Genomic DNA, 15,933 nt, shown 5'->3' with positions numbered 1-15,933 from the left:
ATTTATAAGAAATGTCACGGGTTGTAATCCTAATGTAGTGCAAAACAACTACAATGAAACTGTTGAGAGCATAGCCTCTCAAACTGTGATGTAACTATTTTGTTTTTATATATTAGGATCTAGTTTACCAAAATAATATAATTATTTTTGCAATTGATTCTTCTTTAATTTGTCAAAATGACAAGTATTTTTTAGCAAAATTGAAAGTAAATAGGACCTCATATGTTCCATTTTACCCGACACAATTCTTTTTTCCCCGAAAGAATGACATATTTTTCAAATTCATTCTTTTTACAAGAAGGGAGAAAACAAAAGTACATGTAAAACTTTGACAATTCTCAAAAAATGGGTTCAAACAGCTTCACGTCACGCCAAAGCAGTTCAATTAAAATCGACGAACCGATAAAAATGAACGGGTAGCTCTAGATCCACCTATGGTGTTGATGCGAAGTAGGCAAGTAATCTCTATGATGACCTCTACATACACCAAAAATATATGCAGAAAGTAGAGGAGCTTATCGTTCACTCACTCTGTGCTGAGTAAATCAAGTGACAAGTGGAGGGTACGAACTATAACACATGGCAGCGCCACCGAAACCAGAAAGTAACTAACTTTTGCTGTTCTTCTCACCAACAAAGACGCCCATCAATTCCCACTCCTAATCCCTTCAAACTGTACAGAATTCTCTGTTTATTCTTCCCCTTGGATCTTCCATTTTTCACGGTAAACTATTGCAGAGGCGCACAGGTACATATCTTTAGTACAAGTAGTATTTTTTTTATATCCATTGTTAGGGACCTTAGGGTTCATCTATGTGCGCTTCAACTAGTCCTCTTCCATCAGTATATATATAATTACGGCAATCTTGTTACTCCACCTCTTCGATGGGTTTTTTTTATTCGGTCTTTCACTTTGCTGTGGATGTGAGGAATATCGGCTTTTGGTGTGTTCCGTCACATGATCTAGTGTTTTTTTTTTTTTTTTGATAACCGTGGTGTCTAGGCTAGTTAGCTTAATAGAAAAATGTGATTATATTAAGGGGTTGATTGGAATGATTAAAGAATTTGAATTTTTGAAAGTTGTGAAAAAGATGTACAAAACTTATTATTAGTGGATGGTTTAGAACATCACAGAAGAGAAAATTGTCATCTGAGTTGGGATTAATGGGAGAATTTTATAGGAAGCATTTTAAGTAGGTGAGAGTAGAACAGTTGCGATCTGGCCAGTCGTAAAGACTGGCAATATTGGTACGCATAAAAGGTATTATAAATAGAAGTTGAGATTGTTTTAATAGAGGTGATAAGGCAGTTGTTATTTCTGATTTGCTGAAAAATATTTTTAATAATGGAAGAGAACTAATATCAGAACATAATTTCGTCCAAATGTTTTCGTTAGTACTAAACCTATTCTATACTCGATGCATCAACAAATTCTGGATTGAAATCTGCATAAAATTGTAATAACTGTCCAATTTCTAAGTAGTCAAATTGATTATGGTTGGGAGCCAGGAGCTACTCCGAAAGAGAATCTCTGACTATACGCCCACGTTTATAGTACAACCATAAATTAAAGGAACAAACTGTTCTATGCTATGATGCTTCTCTCAGAGATGGTGGTACCTAGCAGAAAATTTTAGTGTTAACATTAGTTTCCAAAAAATAATCTTACGAGTTATTCTTAATTAGCAAGTATGAGCTTTTAGTACAGAAAATCAGCTTTTTAAGGAAGTGGAATAGCTACTTACGAGTCCAAACATGTTTGGGACATGGGGCTACAGGGTTACAAACATTTGTAATAGGTTTCGGATGAGTCACGAGATCCTTCAATTAAGTGCAGCAGTGAAATTTCCTTATTGATCTGGTAGGAGATTCTAGTGGCTATCTTGTTTCAAATTTATTGATCTGATGGTTGTATTGCTGCTACTCAGGAATAGAATCTTACAGCCACGTCTTCTTTGAGTATTGAAGTAAATGGCACAAGCAAAAACAGAAAAGACTTTGAAACTTGCAAATTATGATGCTTACTTTGAGATGGTCCAGAGCAGAAAGAAGTTGCCCCGTAATTTACAGGAAACTTTGACTGATGCATTTGCGAAAATTCCAGTTTCATCCTTCCCTCAAGTCCCAGGAGGCAAAGGTATCTAAATTAGATAAGTTTTTAAACTGTTGTACTAAGTAGTTTGATGTCCAGTGCTGAATCCTAAACGGCTAACTTACACCTCATTCCAGTGATTGAAATAGATGCCGACACTTCCATAGGCAACGCTGTTAAGATTCTTTCTGAATCCAACATCCTATCAGCTCCTGTGAGGAATCCAGCTGCTCAGAATAGTAAGGATTGGCGAGAAATATATTTAGGCATCCTAGATTACTCAGCTATTGTTCTTTGGGTGCTGGAGGGCGCAGATGCAGCAGCAGCTGCCTTATCAGCAAGTTCGGCAGCAGCGGCAGGAGTTGGAGCAGGTGCTGTTGGTGCTCTTGGAGCACTGGCATTGGGTGCAACAGGTCCTGCTGCAGTTGCAGGTCTAACGGTGGCTGCAGTCGGTGCAGCTGTGGCAGGTGGAGTGACTGCGGATCGAGGAGCAGGAAAGGATGCTCCAACTGCAGCTGATAAGTTGGGTGAGGATTTCTACAAGGTTATCCTTCAAGAAGAACCCTTTAAGTCGACGAAGGTAAGCAGGCCTTCTAAAGGATTGGCCTCTAAGCTTCTTCCAAGTCACTCTAGCGGTTTGATTGATCAAGAGAGGCTTTACCTTTTCATGGTGTTTGTATCTAAGATATTTGTCATCTAGTCTTAAAAACTCTCAAACATTAAATAAAATGACCAAGTTGGAGGACACCAGAAGCTAGACTAAACTGTATTCAGAGAATTTGACATGAATACACATAATGAGGTCCACTAATTTTATTTGTAGGTGAGCTCCATCATAAAATCCTATCGGTGGGCACCATTTGTTCCAGTAGCAACAGACAGTTCTATGTTGAGTGTCTTGCTGCTGCTATCAAAATATAGGATGCGGAACGTACCGGTGATTGAAAGAGGAAATCCATTCCTTAAGAACTTCATAACACAATCGGCTGTTATACGGGGTCTTGAAGGATGCAAAGGGAGGGATTGGTTTGACTGCATCTCTGCTCATCCTATATCAGAGCTTGGCCTCCCTTACATGTCCCCTGATGAGGTGAGAAATTTGTAGCTCCTGACACTTTTAGATATTCTTCTGATATTACAGAAGTTTGGTGATGCCAAGTCTCTGTCTTTCCACATACACACAGGTTATTTGCGTTCAAAACGATGAACTGATTTTGGAAGCATTCAAGAAAATGAGAGAGAACAATATTGGAGGTCTTCCAGTTGTGGAAGGGACAAAGAAGAAGATAGTTGGCAATGTAAGCATAAGAGACATCAGATTCTTGTTACTCAAGCCTGAACTCTTCTCCAATTTCAGGTATAGTACAGATAGCTTGCTTCTTCCTCTGGGATCTGAATATTTGATAACTTCCAAGATAGGGTTCAATTCTAGAGACCTTCTCATGGTTGAACATATGCATGAAAATCAGAAAACACCATTTTTGATATATGACAGTTGAATTCAATATGTGAATCAGTACTTAGTTTTGCCCGTCCGAATTGCAGGCAGCTGACAGTCACGGGCTTCATGAACACAGTTGCTTCGGCAACTCATGATGCCACAAAGGTTTCTACACCAATAACATGCAAGCGTGAGTCAACTCTTGGTAATGTGATAGACACTCTTGCATCCAAGTTGGTTCACAGGATCTACGTGACGGCTGGGGAAGACGATGAAGTCATTGGTGTTATTACACTCAGAGATGTCATTTCTTGCTTCATATTTGAACCACCAAACTTCTTTGATAACTATTTTGGATTTTCAGCACAAGAAATGCTAGGGCAATAATACTCCTGTTGGTGAATAAGCAGGATATGGGGGATGTGAAAAGAACCAGCACAAGGTCTTTGGCATAAGATCAAAGAAACAGTCTCGTGTACCGCTTTAACATGTACAAGATGTTCCTTTTATGCGACTCGTGCAGCATTATCGCTTGGTAGTTTTTTGAGTTTTTTTGTTTCTCCAGTTCATTTAAGGTCATTCGGTCTTACTACCTAACTACAAATAGGGATCGATAGTGATAAATTGAATCAAAAATTTCATCTTGTTTAAATAATGCTCAACTGTGATGTTAGAATATGCCTCGAGTTACAAAATAATTGCTGGTGTGCCTGTTGTCTTTTTCATATTTCCTTGGTTACAAGAGTTTCTTCCGAGTATTGCACTTGCTATATCTTCAAATTAATTGGTTTGTTTTGTTAAAGCTTGTGATTTCAGCACAGTTTGTTTGGATTGTTGTTATATGTCGTGTCGTATCGTATTGTATTGTACTGTATTGTTTGATGAATATAACGTTTGGATAGACTATATTGTTTGCCGTCGTTTCATGATGAGCACTAACAATATAAAGAATAAACTTGCAATGTTACTAAGAAAAAATAGGATATGAAGTAGAATTATTATATAAAAGAGTAGGGTAAAAGATAAAATATGATTATTTAATAATAAGGAAGGGTAAGATGAGAGAAAAAAGTAAGGTAACGACGCCACCTCATCAAATTCGCGTTTTATAAAGTAGCACTTTTCGTCATTACGTTGTTAATGATACCATATAATAAAATTTAAGTAACAACTAAAATAAATATTATATTTAAAGTAATAATACAATACAACCGGTAACAACCATCCAAACAAGCTTGGAGTGAAGTAGCAAAAAGGCATGAAATAGAATAGGAATTTAAGGACCTTACTTGAAAGGTCACTACAACATTATTGTTTACAACTAAGGGTGTATATAGGTCGGGCTGATTCGGATTTTTCAATTATCAAACCAAACCAATGGTGTCGGGTTTTTAAATCTATAAACCAAACCAAACCAACAAAGTCGGGTTTTTCAATCTCGGGTTTTTCGGTTTCTTTCGGATTTTCGGATTTTTTTCCGGTAAAGTCTTTATAGCACAAAATATGTAAATTGTACTCCAAGTATTTCTTTAGTCGTATTAAGATACAACTATATATTACATTTTCCAAGAAAATAACACAATATGAGATCAGTCATAGCATTGTACTAAAATATTCAATAACAAAGATAATAAAATTGCATAAAGCAAATATTGCTAATTAATAAGTCATAATAAAAATTAATATAATCTAAATATACTATATATGTCATGCTAAAATAAGTCTAGCTAATAAGTACTACTAATTACATAACTAAGCACTAAAGAAAAAGATAAACTAAGTTATGTCTTTTCAGTATAAACCAATGTAAAACTAAAAAATAGATATCCAACACTATCATCATTCTTAGTGTTGAATTGAGTTTCTTTTGTTAGTATTAATATTGATTTGAGCTATAAAATTTACTTACCATTCAAGAATGTTAAGTCAAAACTTGAAATAATATGTTAAAAGATAAAATTATAAAAAAGCTTAAGAAATATTTATAAATTACATTACAATAAATATTTATATGTATAAAATATTTTTAAAAATTGTATACATGTACTATCGGGTTGGTTTGGTTTCAGTTTGATTTTTTTTAGTTAAGACCAAACCAAACCAGTTATGGTCGGATTTTCTTTTCCAATACCAAACCAAATCAAATCAAACCACAATCGAGTTTTTTTTCCGGTTTGACTCAGATTATCGGTTCAGTGCGGTTTATCGATTTTCTTTGTATCCCCGGTCTACAACACACGTTATATGTAAATATGAAAATCACTGTGATAAAAACCTATTTAATTTCTGACACGTTGTGGGTTTGGTTTTATTGATATTGGAGGAATATAAACCACGAAAAAAAAATTATTATGAAGCAATAAATCTCCAAATGCACAGGAACTCCATTGAACCACGACTAACTTGAGGGCAATGGCTATAGCACTTGGACACTATCAACACAACTGCACATATGAATGATCCATGATACCATCCTTAATTTGCGTCCATTTTGAAGATTAACACAAACAGGTATGCTTCATTCAGTCAAAGACCACGAATTTTTGGATGCATATATAGAGTTGCAAATCGGAGTTTCAATCCTCAGAGAGGTAACATCGCTAAACTTAAACAAGTTTATGAATCTTTTTCAAAAATTCCACCTTTTGTGTTGAATTAGATGTTTGAAAATAGAGCTAATGGAGTTGAGGATGTGAATAGTGTTGTTATTACCACGGGGAGTCTTAAATCTACTAATGGCACATAATTGATTGAACCCTAGAGCATCAAAGCTCTATAGTTAGCTCTGAAGATGTGATGTTTGTAGAAATGCAATAGAGCATAATTAGAGAGCAGCCATATGGGATTCCTAGAATTTTCTCCACTTCTCTTGTTAGACATGATTCACTCATTCAGAGGATATAATGTGCCACTTCAATTCCATACATAATATGGTGTTATTTCACGATTATGATTATGGGGTTGTAGAATCTTTGAATCATGAGCATCATAATCAACACTATTTCGATCCTTTGCATAATATTACCATCTTTTATGATGATAATATGGAAGATGAAGATCATGTAGATGACAAATACGGGTGAAGCTAGAGGTGACGATACTAATCAAGTCCAGTTATGGGTAGAGTTTCCTTCTTCAAAAAATAAATTTCCACCATTAGCTCCTGGCAGTTGTTTAGCACAGTCAAATGATGAAGTTCAATACACTCCTGGATCCTCTAAATCGACCTTAAATGTGTTAGTTCCTTCAGGATAAACCCCACCAATGGTTATGGAGTAGATTTTGATTCTATATCTGAGGAAGATGATTCAGACGATGACATAGAGATGAATATGGATATTTTTCAAGAAGAATAGAGAACAAACTCCTCAAGAAAAGAAAACAAAAGATGTTTTAGGATTTAAATTTGGATTCTTTGGTGAACAAGAAGAAGGAATTCCTAGTTGGATGCCGAAGAAAAATTAAGGCAGGGAATGACTCTTTCTAGATAGAAAATTCTTGTTTTGCATGGTTATAATAGCAATATTGGAACTAGAAAGCCATTGTATAGAATTTAGGATTTGCCAGTTTCTACCAAGTTTGATCTGCAGGGGTATCGGCCTAATCCCCCTCGATCTATGAGTTTGTACTTTGCTTTTGCTTTAATAAAAAGTGGTTTCTTTCTTCTTCTTTTTTAAAGTTGCATTGATAGTTAAATGAGTGAGCCTATGTTATGTTGATAGGTAAATGAGTTAGCATATGCCATTCAGCTGGTTAATATATTTTCTTTAGATTGCTGTTGCTTTTATTCCATTTCCAAATAGTGTACTAGAGCTAACTTCATCTTATCAACTTTTCCATCTCCCTTATAAGCATGAAGAAATCTTGAACAAGTTACCTCCAAGATTTTTCTACTTAAAATATACTGATTCAATCTTACATGATCTTTTAGGTATGGAAAGTTATTAGTATTATAATTCTTATCAGAAAATGAAAACACTTCAGTTTATTACCAAGACTCAGCTTACTCTTCAGACATCAATGCAAAAAGCAAAGAGTGAAGTGCCACTGGTCCAAGTTGGATGGAACTTAGCCAAACTAATTGAATATCCATGGCCAACATAAACACAACCATAGCTAACTGATACACCCCCATAGATAGTAGCACCAGTGTTAAATGTCCACAAGATTTTACCATTACTGGCATCCATGGCATAGAGAGGGCCATTAGGAGCCACAGATCCTGCAAAAAGAAGTCCATTAACTATGGTGACCGGCCCGTGGGCCGTGTCGTTGCTAGGGTCTGCAGTGGTCCAAAGGATTTGGCCCGTGTTTGCATCCAATGCTACCCATCCACCAGCTGTTGTTGTTTGATTCGAAGGTGCTAAGGTGAAAGGAACTCTATTTCCATTGACTATGTTTGTGTAAACTCGCCTCCCATCTGTGGCTGCACCCCATACTCCTCCTCCCTCCAAGCTCCCTGGTCCTGCTTTCTACATCGCACAAAAATTCTTAGATTAGCAAATTTGTACTAATATTTCACGTTCACAAAGTTGATTCATCAAGACATCGACTTTAAATGATCAATAGATTTAACTTAAAGAAGTGTTTTTAGCCCATAGTGTATTTTAATTAGTTATAGCAGATTATTTTCTTTTGTTCGTATGTTACCAAATTAAGTTTAATATAGGTTTTACATGTTGTTGCATGTCACTTAACGTCGGTTGCAGAGACAAGAGTTCATACAAAAGAGGATGCACAAAATGTCGCACATAGATTTGAACTTATGACTTAAAGCCATTTTTTAACCCGCTTAGCCACTACACTAGAATCTTCCTACATAAAGGGATTCAACAGTTAATATATAACATAAGTGTTTGTTTTTACCCTATATACACAGTATAATATTCCAGCGAAGGGGATTTAACCTAGTCCTCCCTAACCCTGCTCAACCCGATGGCGTAAAACGACTATGTAATATTGTTAGTGTTCAAAAGTTAAATAACCAAAAGTAAAATGCTACATCATGCTAATTAAGCTCTTGGTTCACAAAATTCTTACTCAGTATAGAAATCATTAAAATATTATTTGTCAAATTTACCAGCAAACAAACGCTACGCATCCTTTCTCTTGTCAAAATTAGTTTGCTCTTGTGTTAATTAAATGGATGTTTCAAAATTGACGAGTCTATTTAATACTCTAGAGTATGGGGAAACAAAAGGTCACCATTGTATCTATATATGTGCAAGTGTGCAAGACAGATGTAAAATCAAATAAACATGCAGCTGCAACATTAAAACAGCTTGTTCACAGTAAAGTTACTCCTATTCTTTCTTAAGTTACTAATATCCCTTCCAAAGTTAAACTCGTTGAAAAGTTATTACTCGTCTGTTCTAGTTACAACAATCTGATTAGTATTACTTCTTTGATTTCTACTCTGCTTCTCACAAAAGCATCGTCTCTCTTCTGTGTGTTAGTGTTAAAATGTTTCTACCTATATATATATATATATATATACTACACTATACTTTCTGAAGCACATTATTGATGATGTGAAGAGTACTTGAAAGATGAAAAATCTGGTTATAAAGACTTACCTTAACCCAAACAATATGGCCAGTGTTGCGATCAAGAGCCCAGGCGAAGCCACTTTTCTGGACAGCTACCACAATATCACGCAGTCTTCCATTTGAGAATATAGTTAGCAACATAGGCGCCTCTCCAAAATCTGCATCCAAGTTAGGCCCTGGTGGGCAATCTGGATTATTAGGAACTAAACAAGTGAAATAGAAAACGTCATAGCCTCCAAGCTGTGTTGCCCAAGCAATTTCTCCAGAATCTACATCAAATGCAAGAATGGAATTAAAATGAACATCTTCACCAAAACACTGATCAGGGTTAGTTGGTGGCGTTGTTCGATTATTCTGTGCTGCTTGACATCTCAGCACCTCTGGTGGAGCTAAGTATAGATTTCCAGTTCCTACGTAGACAAATCCTCTGGCTATGTCAATAGCAGGGCTGCTTCCCCATATTGCTGCTCCTGAATAACCTCCGAGTCTTCCACCATTGTCTGGGAGTGTATATGTTTGCCATAGAATTGCACCAGTTCGAACATTTAGCTTTACTAGACTGCCTCTAAAAGTACAACATTGTGTAGCTGGTAGTAGTTCCTCCAGTGATGATACTCCCACATAATATCCACTGTTAAAAAATTGGAAACCAGTTTAGTGTCTTGTTGCTACTTAATTTATGGTCAATGACATAGACATGACAGTTTTTTCCTATTCAGTTATTCAAGTTACCTTCTTATGTGCAGTGTAATTACTTAGAAGATAAAAGATAAGGATCCAAAATAGTGCTACATTTTGGATACTATTTATATTATTGCTTATTCTTTATCTAGCTAAAATGGCTACAACTTACTAAATCTTACTGGCATAACCAGGTATTAGCTGATAAGTTAGTTTAGTAGCTCAAAAAACTACCTAATTTTTCATATGCAAACAGATCAGTAAGAAGGATAAATTTATCTAAAACAGATCACTAAGAAGGCTAAATTTATCTAAATGTTGAAAAACATAAAGCTGATAAGTTATTTTAATAGCTCCATCATCAATTTTTGGGACAATCCTTGGAATTAGTTGATTCTTATACTAGTGAGAAACAGATAGCTGCTCACTATGATTAAATTTATGTGCCGTAGTTCGACTGAGCATGAAATTTAAGAAAGAAAGAGACTTTTGTAACTTGTGGTCTTAAATATACCATGACATGTCTGTGGCTGTAAAAGCATGTCATTAAGGGCAAAATAAAAAGTTTAAAGTTAAGATCTTTCCAAATATAGAAAGGTTCATTCTTTTGGAATGGATTAATATGGAAATAGTATCACATGAGATAGAAAGGAGGGAGTAATATCTATGCTCTCTGAAAACAATTAACATAATAAAAATGAAATAGCTAACCCCAAGGAAACTGTTCCTGATTGAGTGATAAGAGCCAGAGGCCTGGGATCTAGCAGAGTGGACCAAACAAGTGTTCCTGTTAAGCGTCTCACCGCAATAACAACAGCAGGTCCATAAATTCCCACAAGTAGAAGATCATCAGCCACCACTGGAGTTGATCTTGACACTGTCACATTCACGGTTGTCCTTGTTACAGGCAAGCCAGTGAGTCTTGTAAGATTCTGTTGCCATATGAGTTGTCCAGCTAATGCATTCACTGCATACAAATTCCCATTCCATGAAGGGAAATAAACTACTCCATTGGCCACTGCTGGGGTTGCTGTAATGTCAAATCCAGCCAAGAATTTCCACCTTAGTTTTAATCTGTTTATTGTTCTTGGACTTATCAAAACCTCCCCAACAGCTGACCTTCTGTTTCTTCTGTCTCCGCCGTGGTTCAACCACTGAATTTTCAAGCATGCACACAGAGTTGAAAAGCAAATTGTCATGAAAATGACTATTAAAAAAATCACCAAAAAAGAGAGAAAAGGTAGAGATTAAATGATTTTCTACATACTTCGGCAGCTGTACTATCTATAATAAAGCAAAATGTGATGATTAGGATAACAAGTTTTCCATGGTTGACTCCCCAATAACTTGAAGCCATAGGCTTATAAGAGGTGAATGATCAAGAAACTACGTACTAGTATAATTTAAAGGAATGCGTGAAGTATTTATAGCATATCATTCTCCTTTTACCTTGTTTAGGGGGCAGTTTTTGTCTTATTGTAGTACTAATTTAGAAAATGATGTATGCAAAAAAAAGTTTGTTCTTTTTCTCTTGTTTCAAAGGAAAATCTATTACACTAAAGTGATTGAGATGTGTGTCGCTATCAGGTAAGATAGTTACAACAATTGGCAAGTGTACTGTCATAACTTGAACCCATAATCTGAAGAGGCATACAGTTACAACAATTGGTAAGTGTACTGTCATAACTTGAAGAGTTTAGAACCCATTTGTGGTTCTTTTGGACAACTGTGACGGAAATGTGTGTTAAAAAAAAAGAGTGACATTTTTATGTATAGCTCTTTTAAAAAGCGCTATACTTTAACGGCCGCGCTATACAACTATGCATAGCGCGGTATATAACCACGCTATACCTGTTTTGTGGGCCCACAATAAATCTCATGCGTTTAACTGACATAACAATAATTCAAATGGGCATAGCGCTCTTTAAAAGAGCGCTATACCTAAAAACATTCAGCCCACCGAGCTAGGCACTGCCTTATTTAAAGGCGTTAGGATTTTACAAAAATCTATTCAAAAATATTCCTAACTCTCGTTCAATTTTTTCTTGTTAAAATCTCAAGCATTTTTTCATAATGTCTGAAGAGCGAAAAGTAAGGGTTTCATTATATTAGGAGGGGAGGGGGGTGAGGTTGTGGTGGCGAATAATTCTGTGAGCTATAGTTTATATCCACAGTGTCATGTTAAGTTGCCACTTACAATGGAGTACGATAGATTGGTATCGTTGTTATGTAATAAAATGAGTATGAGGAAACGTTCGGTGAACCTTAAAGTAACATGAAGGTATCCGTATTTCGTCACTCCGCAAGGGGTTGCTTGTTACGCTGAGTTTAACATCGACGATGATGAAACTTTGAGGGATTTTTTAGGGACTCGCGATGAATACCGAAAATTTCTTGTGATAAAAATGTTGGAAATGTACGTCAAGGTCGAAGAAGTTCGCAATAATGAGGTTACGCATAGTAGGGATAACCCTCAGTCATTAGGTGGTTATTCTGGAGCAGTTTTTGCCGGACAGGTTCTAGATGAAAGAGTTTGCCCTTATTTAAACTTATCACCACAGGCGAATGAGGAGTGAGGAAATAATTTCTCTCCTGTTTTACATAATCCACAAGACGAATGGTAAACTTCAATTTTCCTTAGTGTTACGATATATTTTTTTGTTGTATTGAATTTGTATTAACACTCATATATTCCACAGGGGGTACGAGCCAGATATGACTTTTACAAGTTATGAACCCACGCCCAGTTGGAATATGCGTAGTTCTTGTGTGTTGGATCATGGTGGTCCATCCGGGAGTCATCACCAACAGGATAATGTCCATCAAGGAATGTCAACACGTTATGACTTGTAAGTGAAGTGATACAACTATATGGAAAGTATTTATTAATTTAAGTAGCTTATTATTTTATTGTTTGTGCAGTGAAAACGAGCAAGTTGAACCACCTGTCCTCACTCAATTGCCCAAAGACGACATATTAAATCGGGATATGGCAGATTCACAGTGATTATGACAACAATGTCGATGATTCCAGAGACAACACACCCTTCCCTCGTGAGGATGGTGATGAGGAGGAAGAGAATAAAGGACCTGATTTGATGAGGAAGTATGCTCCACCCCCCGTTAGACCAAGAGTGTATGAGTCCCAAGTGTCGTTTCATTCAAGGAAGATTCCCTACCTTGATAACTTGCCAAGTATGCCGGATGTGGATGCTCTCATAAGGGATTCTGATGAAATTCAGACAGCAATGTGGGATGATTCTAGACTAATGGTGCTGGCAAAGGGCATGCTTTTTCTTTATAAAGTGTGCCTAAGCAGGGCGGCGAAAATGCATAACGTAAAAGAGTGTCGTGAGATGACGGTATGGGAGTCAACTCCGGAGGTATACAAGGTTGTTTGCCGCAGATGGTTTACGGGTTGTCATTGGATGCTGCGTGCGAGCAAAAAGAAAACAGGTTTGTGGCAAGTGGGTAAATACATTCCCATCCACATATGTGAAATGGACACATTCAATGGGAATCACTACAACTTGGATATTGACTTGATTTTTCTTGTCCTTATTCCACACCTTGAAGCGTCCATAAGGTATAAAATCAAAGAGTGCATTACATCAGTCCACCAGGAATATAGCCATACCATTACCAAGATACCTCAAATTTAGGTCCCTTTGCTTGAGCAAATACTGCAAACTGCGATGATCAGTATAAACTTCACAAGATACCCCATAAAGATAATGCCTCCAAATCTTAAAAGCGTGAACAATCGCAGCTAACTCTAAATCATGTACCGGATAATTCTTTTCATGGGGTTTCAATTGACGTGAAGCATATGCAATAACTCGCCCTTCCTACATCAATACACAACCCAAACCAACGCGTGAAGCGTGGTACACTGTATACATCCCCGAACCGGAAGGCAACACTAACACCGTTGTTGTAGTCAATGTTGTCTTGAGCTTCTGAAAGCTCACCTCACATTCATCAGACCATCGTAATGGAGCACCCTTTTGGGTTAATTTGGTCAAAGGTGCTGCAATAGATGAAAAATCCTCCACGAACCGACGATAATAACCTGCTAAACCCAGGAAACTTCTGATCTCAGTCGCCGAAGTGGGACGATGCCAATTCTGAACTGCCTCAATCTTTTTGGGATCAACTTTAATACCTTCACCCAATACAATATGTCCCCAAAATGCTACAGACTCTAGCCAAAACTTACATTTAGATAACTTAGCGTATAGCTTTTGTTCCCGCAATGTCTGAAGCACTACGCTCATATGCTGCTCATGTTCCTCCTTGCTGCGCGAGTAGACCAAAATGTCATCAATGAAAACAATGAAAAACGAATCAATATATGGCCTGAATACCCTGTTTATCATATCCATAAATGTTGCAGGTGCATTAGTTAAACCGAAAGACATTACTAGGAACTCATAATGATCATATCTAGTACGGAAAGCAGTTTTCGGAACATCCGAATCACGAATCTTCAACTGATGATACCCCGACCTCAAGTCGATCTTAGAGAACACCCTAACACCCTGCAACTGGTCAAATAGGTCATCAATACGCGGCAATGGGTACTTGTTCTTAATAGTGACTTTGTTCAATTGGCGATAATCAATACACATCCGCATTGTTCCATCCTTCTTTTTCACAAATAATATTGGTGCACCCCAAGGCGATACACTCGGTCTAACGAACCCTTTGGCTAGTAACTCCTCCAGTTGTTCTTTCAATTCTTTCAGAGCCATGCGATACAGTGGTATAGATATATGCTGGGTATCCGGAGCCAAGTCAATACAAAAATCAATATCACAATCATGTGGCATACCTGGAAGATCTGAAGGAAATACATCGAAGAACTTCCGAACTACTGGCACTGAATCAATAACCGGAGTCTCTGCAGTAGTATCCCGAAAATATGCTAGATAAGCCAAAAAACCCTTCTCAATTATGTGTTGAGCCTTTATAAAAGAAATATCCCGATTAAATGAACTAACCGACGAACCCTTCCACTCCAGCCTAGGCAAAGATGGAATAGCCAAAGTAATAGTTTTGGCATGACAATCTAGAACATCATAATATGGAGATAACCAGTCCATACCCAAAATAATTTCAAAATCGATTATCTCGAGCAATAAGAGATTTGTTCTAGCTTCATAACCACAGAATGTAATAATACAAGACCGGTAGATCCGGTTCACAATAACAGAATCGCCTACATAAGTGGACACATAAACATGAATACTCAAGGACTCACGAGAAATACCCAGTAATAGAGCAAATAGAGATGACACATATGAATACGTGGATATTGGATCAAATAATACTGAGGCATTTTTGCCGCAAACAGAAATAATACCTGTAATCACAGCATCTGAGGCCTCTGCATCTGGTCTAGCCGGAAAATCATAGAACCGAGCTAGAGTGCCAACTGGCTGGCCTCCACCCCTAGGACGACCCCTACCCACATGTCCTCCACCTCTTGGTGGTCGGACTACTGGTGGAGTAACTGGTCCTGTAAGCATAGGTTGTTGACCCTGCTATACTGGTCTACCCCGAAGCCTGGGGTAAAATCTCCACATGTGACTGGGATCCCCGTACTCGTAACAACTCTTCGGTGCGATGGACTGCTGACTAATTGTCTGGCCCTGGGGAACTGAATAACCACTGGGAGGACCCTGAATAGCTGGTGGGCGGTAAGAACTCTCTGGTATAACACTGGGATAAGGTCGCACTGGAGCACCTCGAGGAGGTGGTGGTGCTGGATATGGGGGTATGCTGGACTGCCCCCTCACAAACTGACCTCTGCCCCCAGACGGAGCACCCCTGAACTCTCCAGAGTACCTGAACCGCTTATCTCTCATAATTTGCTCTCGGCTCTGCTGACGCACACCCTCAATCCTCCGAGCTATCTCTACAACTCGCTCATAAGAAGTACCCATCTCAACCTCTCGAGCCATAGTGGCCTGAATACCAGTATGTAAATCGGCTACAAACCTCCGCACTCTCTCAACCTCAGTAGGGAGTATCATAAGTTCATGGAGAGATAATTCAGAAAACCTCGCCTCATAATCAGTCACTAACATCTGACCCTACTGGAGCTGCTCAAACTGAAACCGCAATTCTTCCCTCTGGGAGGGTGGAATATACTTGTCCAGGAAGAT

At 37.6% G+C, this 15,933-nt stretch overlaps 2 protein-coding genes and 1 long non-coding RNA gene across 3 annotated transcripts; 2 read left to right on the top strand and 1 right to left on the bottom strand.

The window, feature by feature from the left end:
* The first annotated feature begins 414 nt into the window (after window positions 1-414).
* Window positions 415-4,256, top strand: LOC104117827 (SNF1-related protein kinase regulatory subunit gamma-1-like). Its single transcript, XM_009628948.4, has 6 exons — window positions 415-748; window positions 1,929-2,137; window positions 2,230-2,672; window positions 2,916-3,182; window positions 3,277-3,449; window positions 3,638-4,256. The coding sequence occupies exons 2-6, from the start codon at window positions 1,972-1,974 to the stop codon at window positions 3,918-3,920; spliced, it is 1,332 nt and encodes a 443-aa protein (XP_009627243.1). The 5' UTR covers window positions 415-748; window positions 1,929-1,971; the 3' UTR covers window positions 3,921-4,256.
* A 1,620-nt stretch (window positions 4,257-5,876) lies between these two features.
* Window positions 5,877-8,177, top strand: LOC117281843 (uncharacterized). The gene is made up of 2 exons (XR_004512472.2): window positions 5,877-6,124; window positions 7,465-8,177. It is a non-coding gene; the product is annotated as an uncharacterized lncRNA (long non-coding RNA).
* On the bottom strand, window positions 7,436-11,187 carry LOC138900745 (uncharacterized). The gene is made up of 4 exons (XM_070188248.1): window positions 11,031-11,187; window positions 10,475-10,917; window positions 9,110-9,713; window positions 7,436-8,005 (listed from the first exon to the last, which is right to left on the bottom strand). Exons 1-4 carry the CDS (start codon window positions 11,118-11,120, stop codon window positions 7,544-7,546), a joined length of 1,599 nt encoding a protein of 532 aa, XP_070044349.1. The 5' UTR covers window positions 11,121-11,187; the 3' UTR covers window positions 7,436-7,543.
* Between the last annotated feature and the right edge of the window lie 4,746 nt (window positions 11,188-15,933).

This window comes from Nicotiana tomentosiformis, chromosome 11 (genome assembly GCF_000390325.3).
Source record: "Nicotiana tomentosiformis chromosome 11, ASM39032v3, whole genome shotgun sequence".
Taxonomy (NCBI): Eukaryota; Viridiplantae; Streptophyta; class Magnoliopsida; order Solanales; family Solanaceae; genus Nicotiana; species Nicotiana tomentosiformis.
Note: the sequence above shows the minus strand (reverse complement) of the source record. Positions and strands in the feature narration are given on the sequence as shown.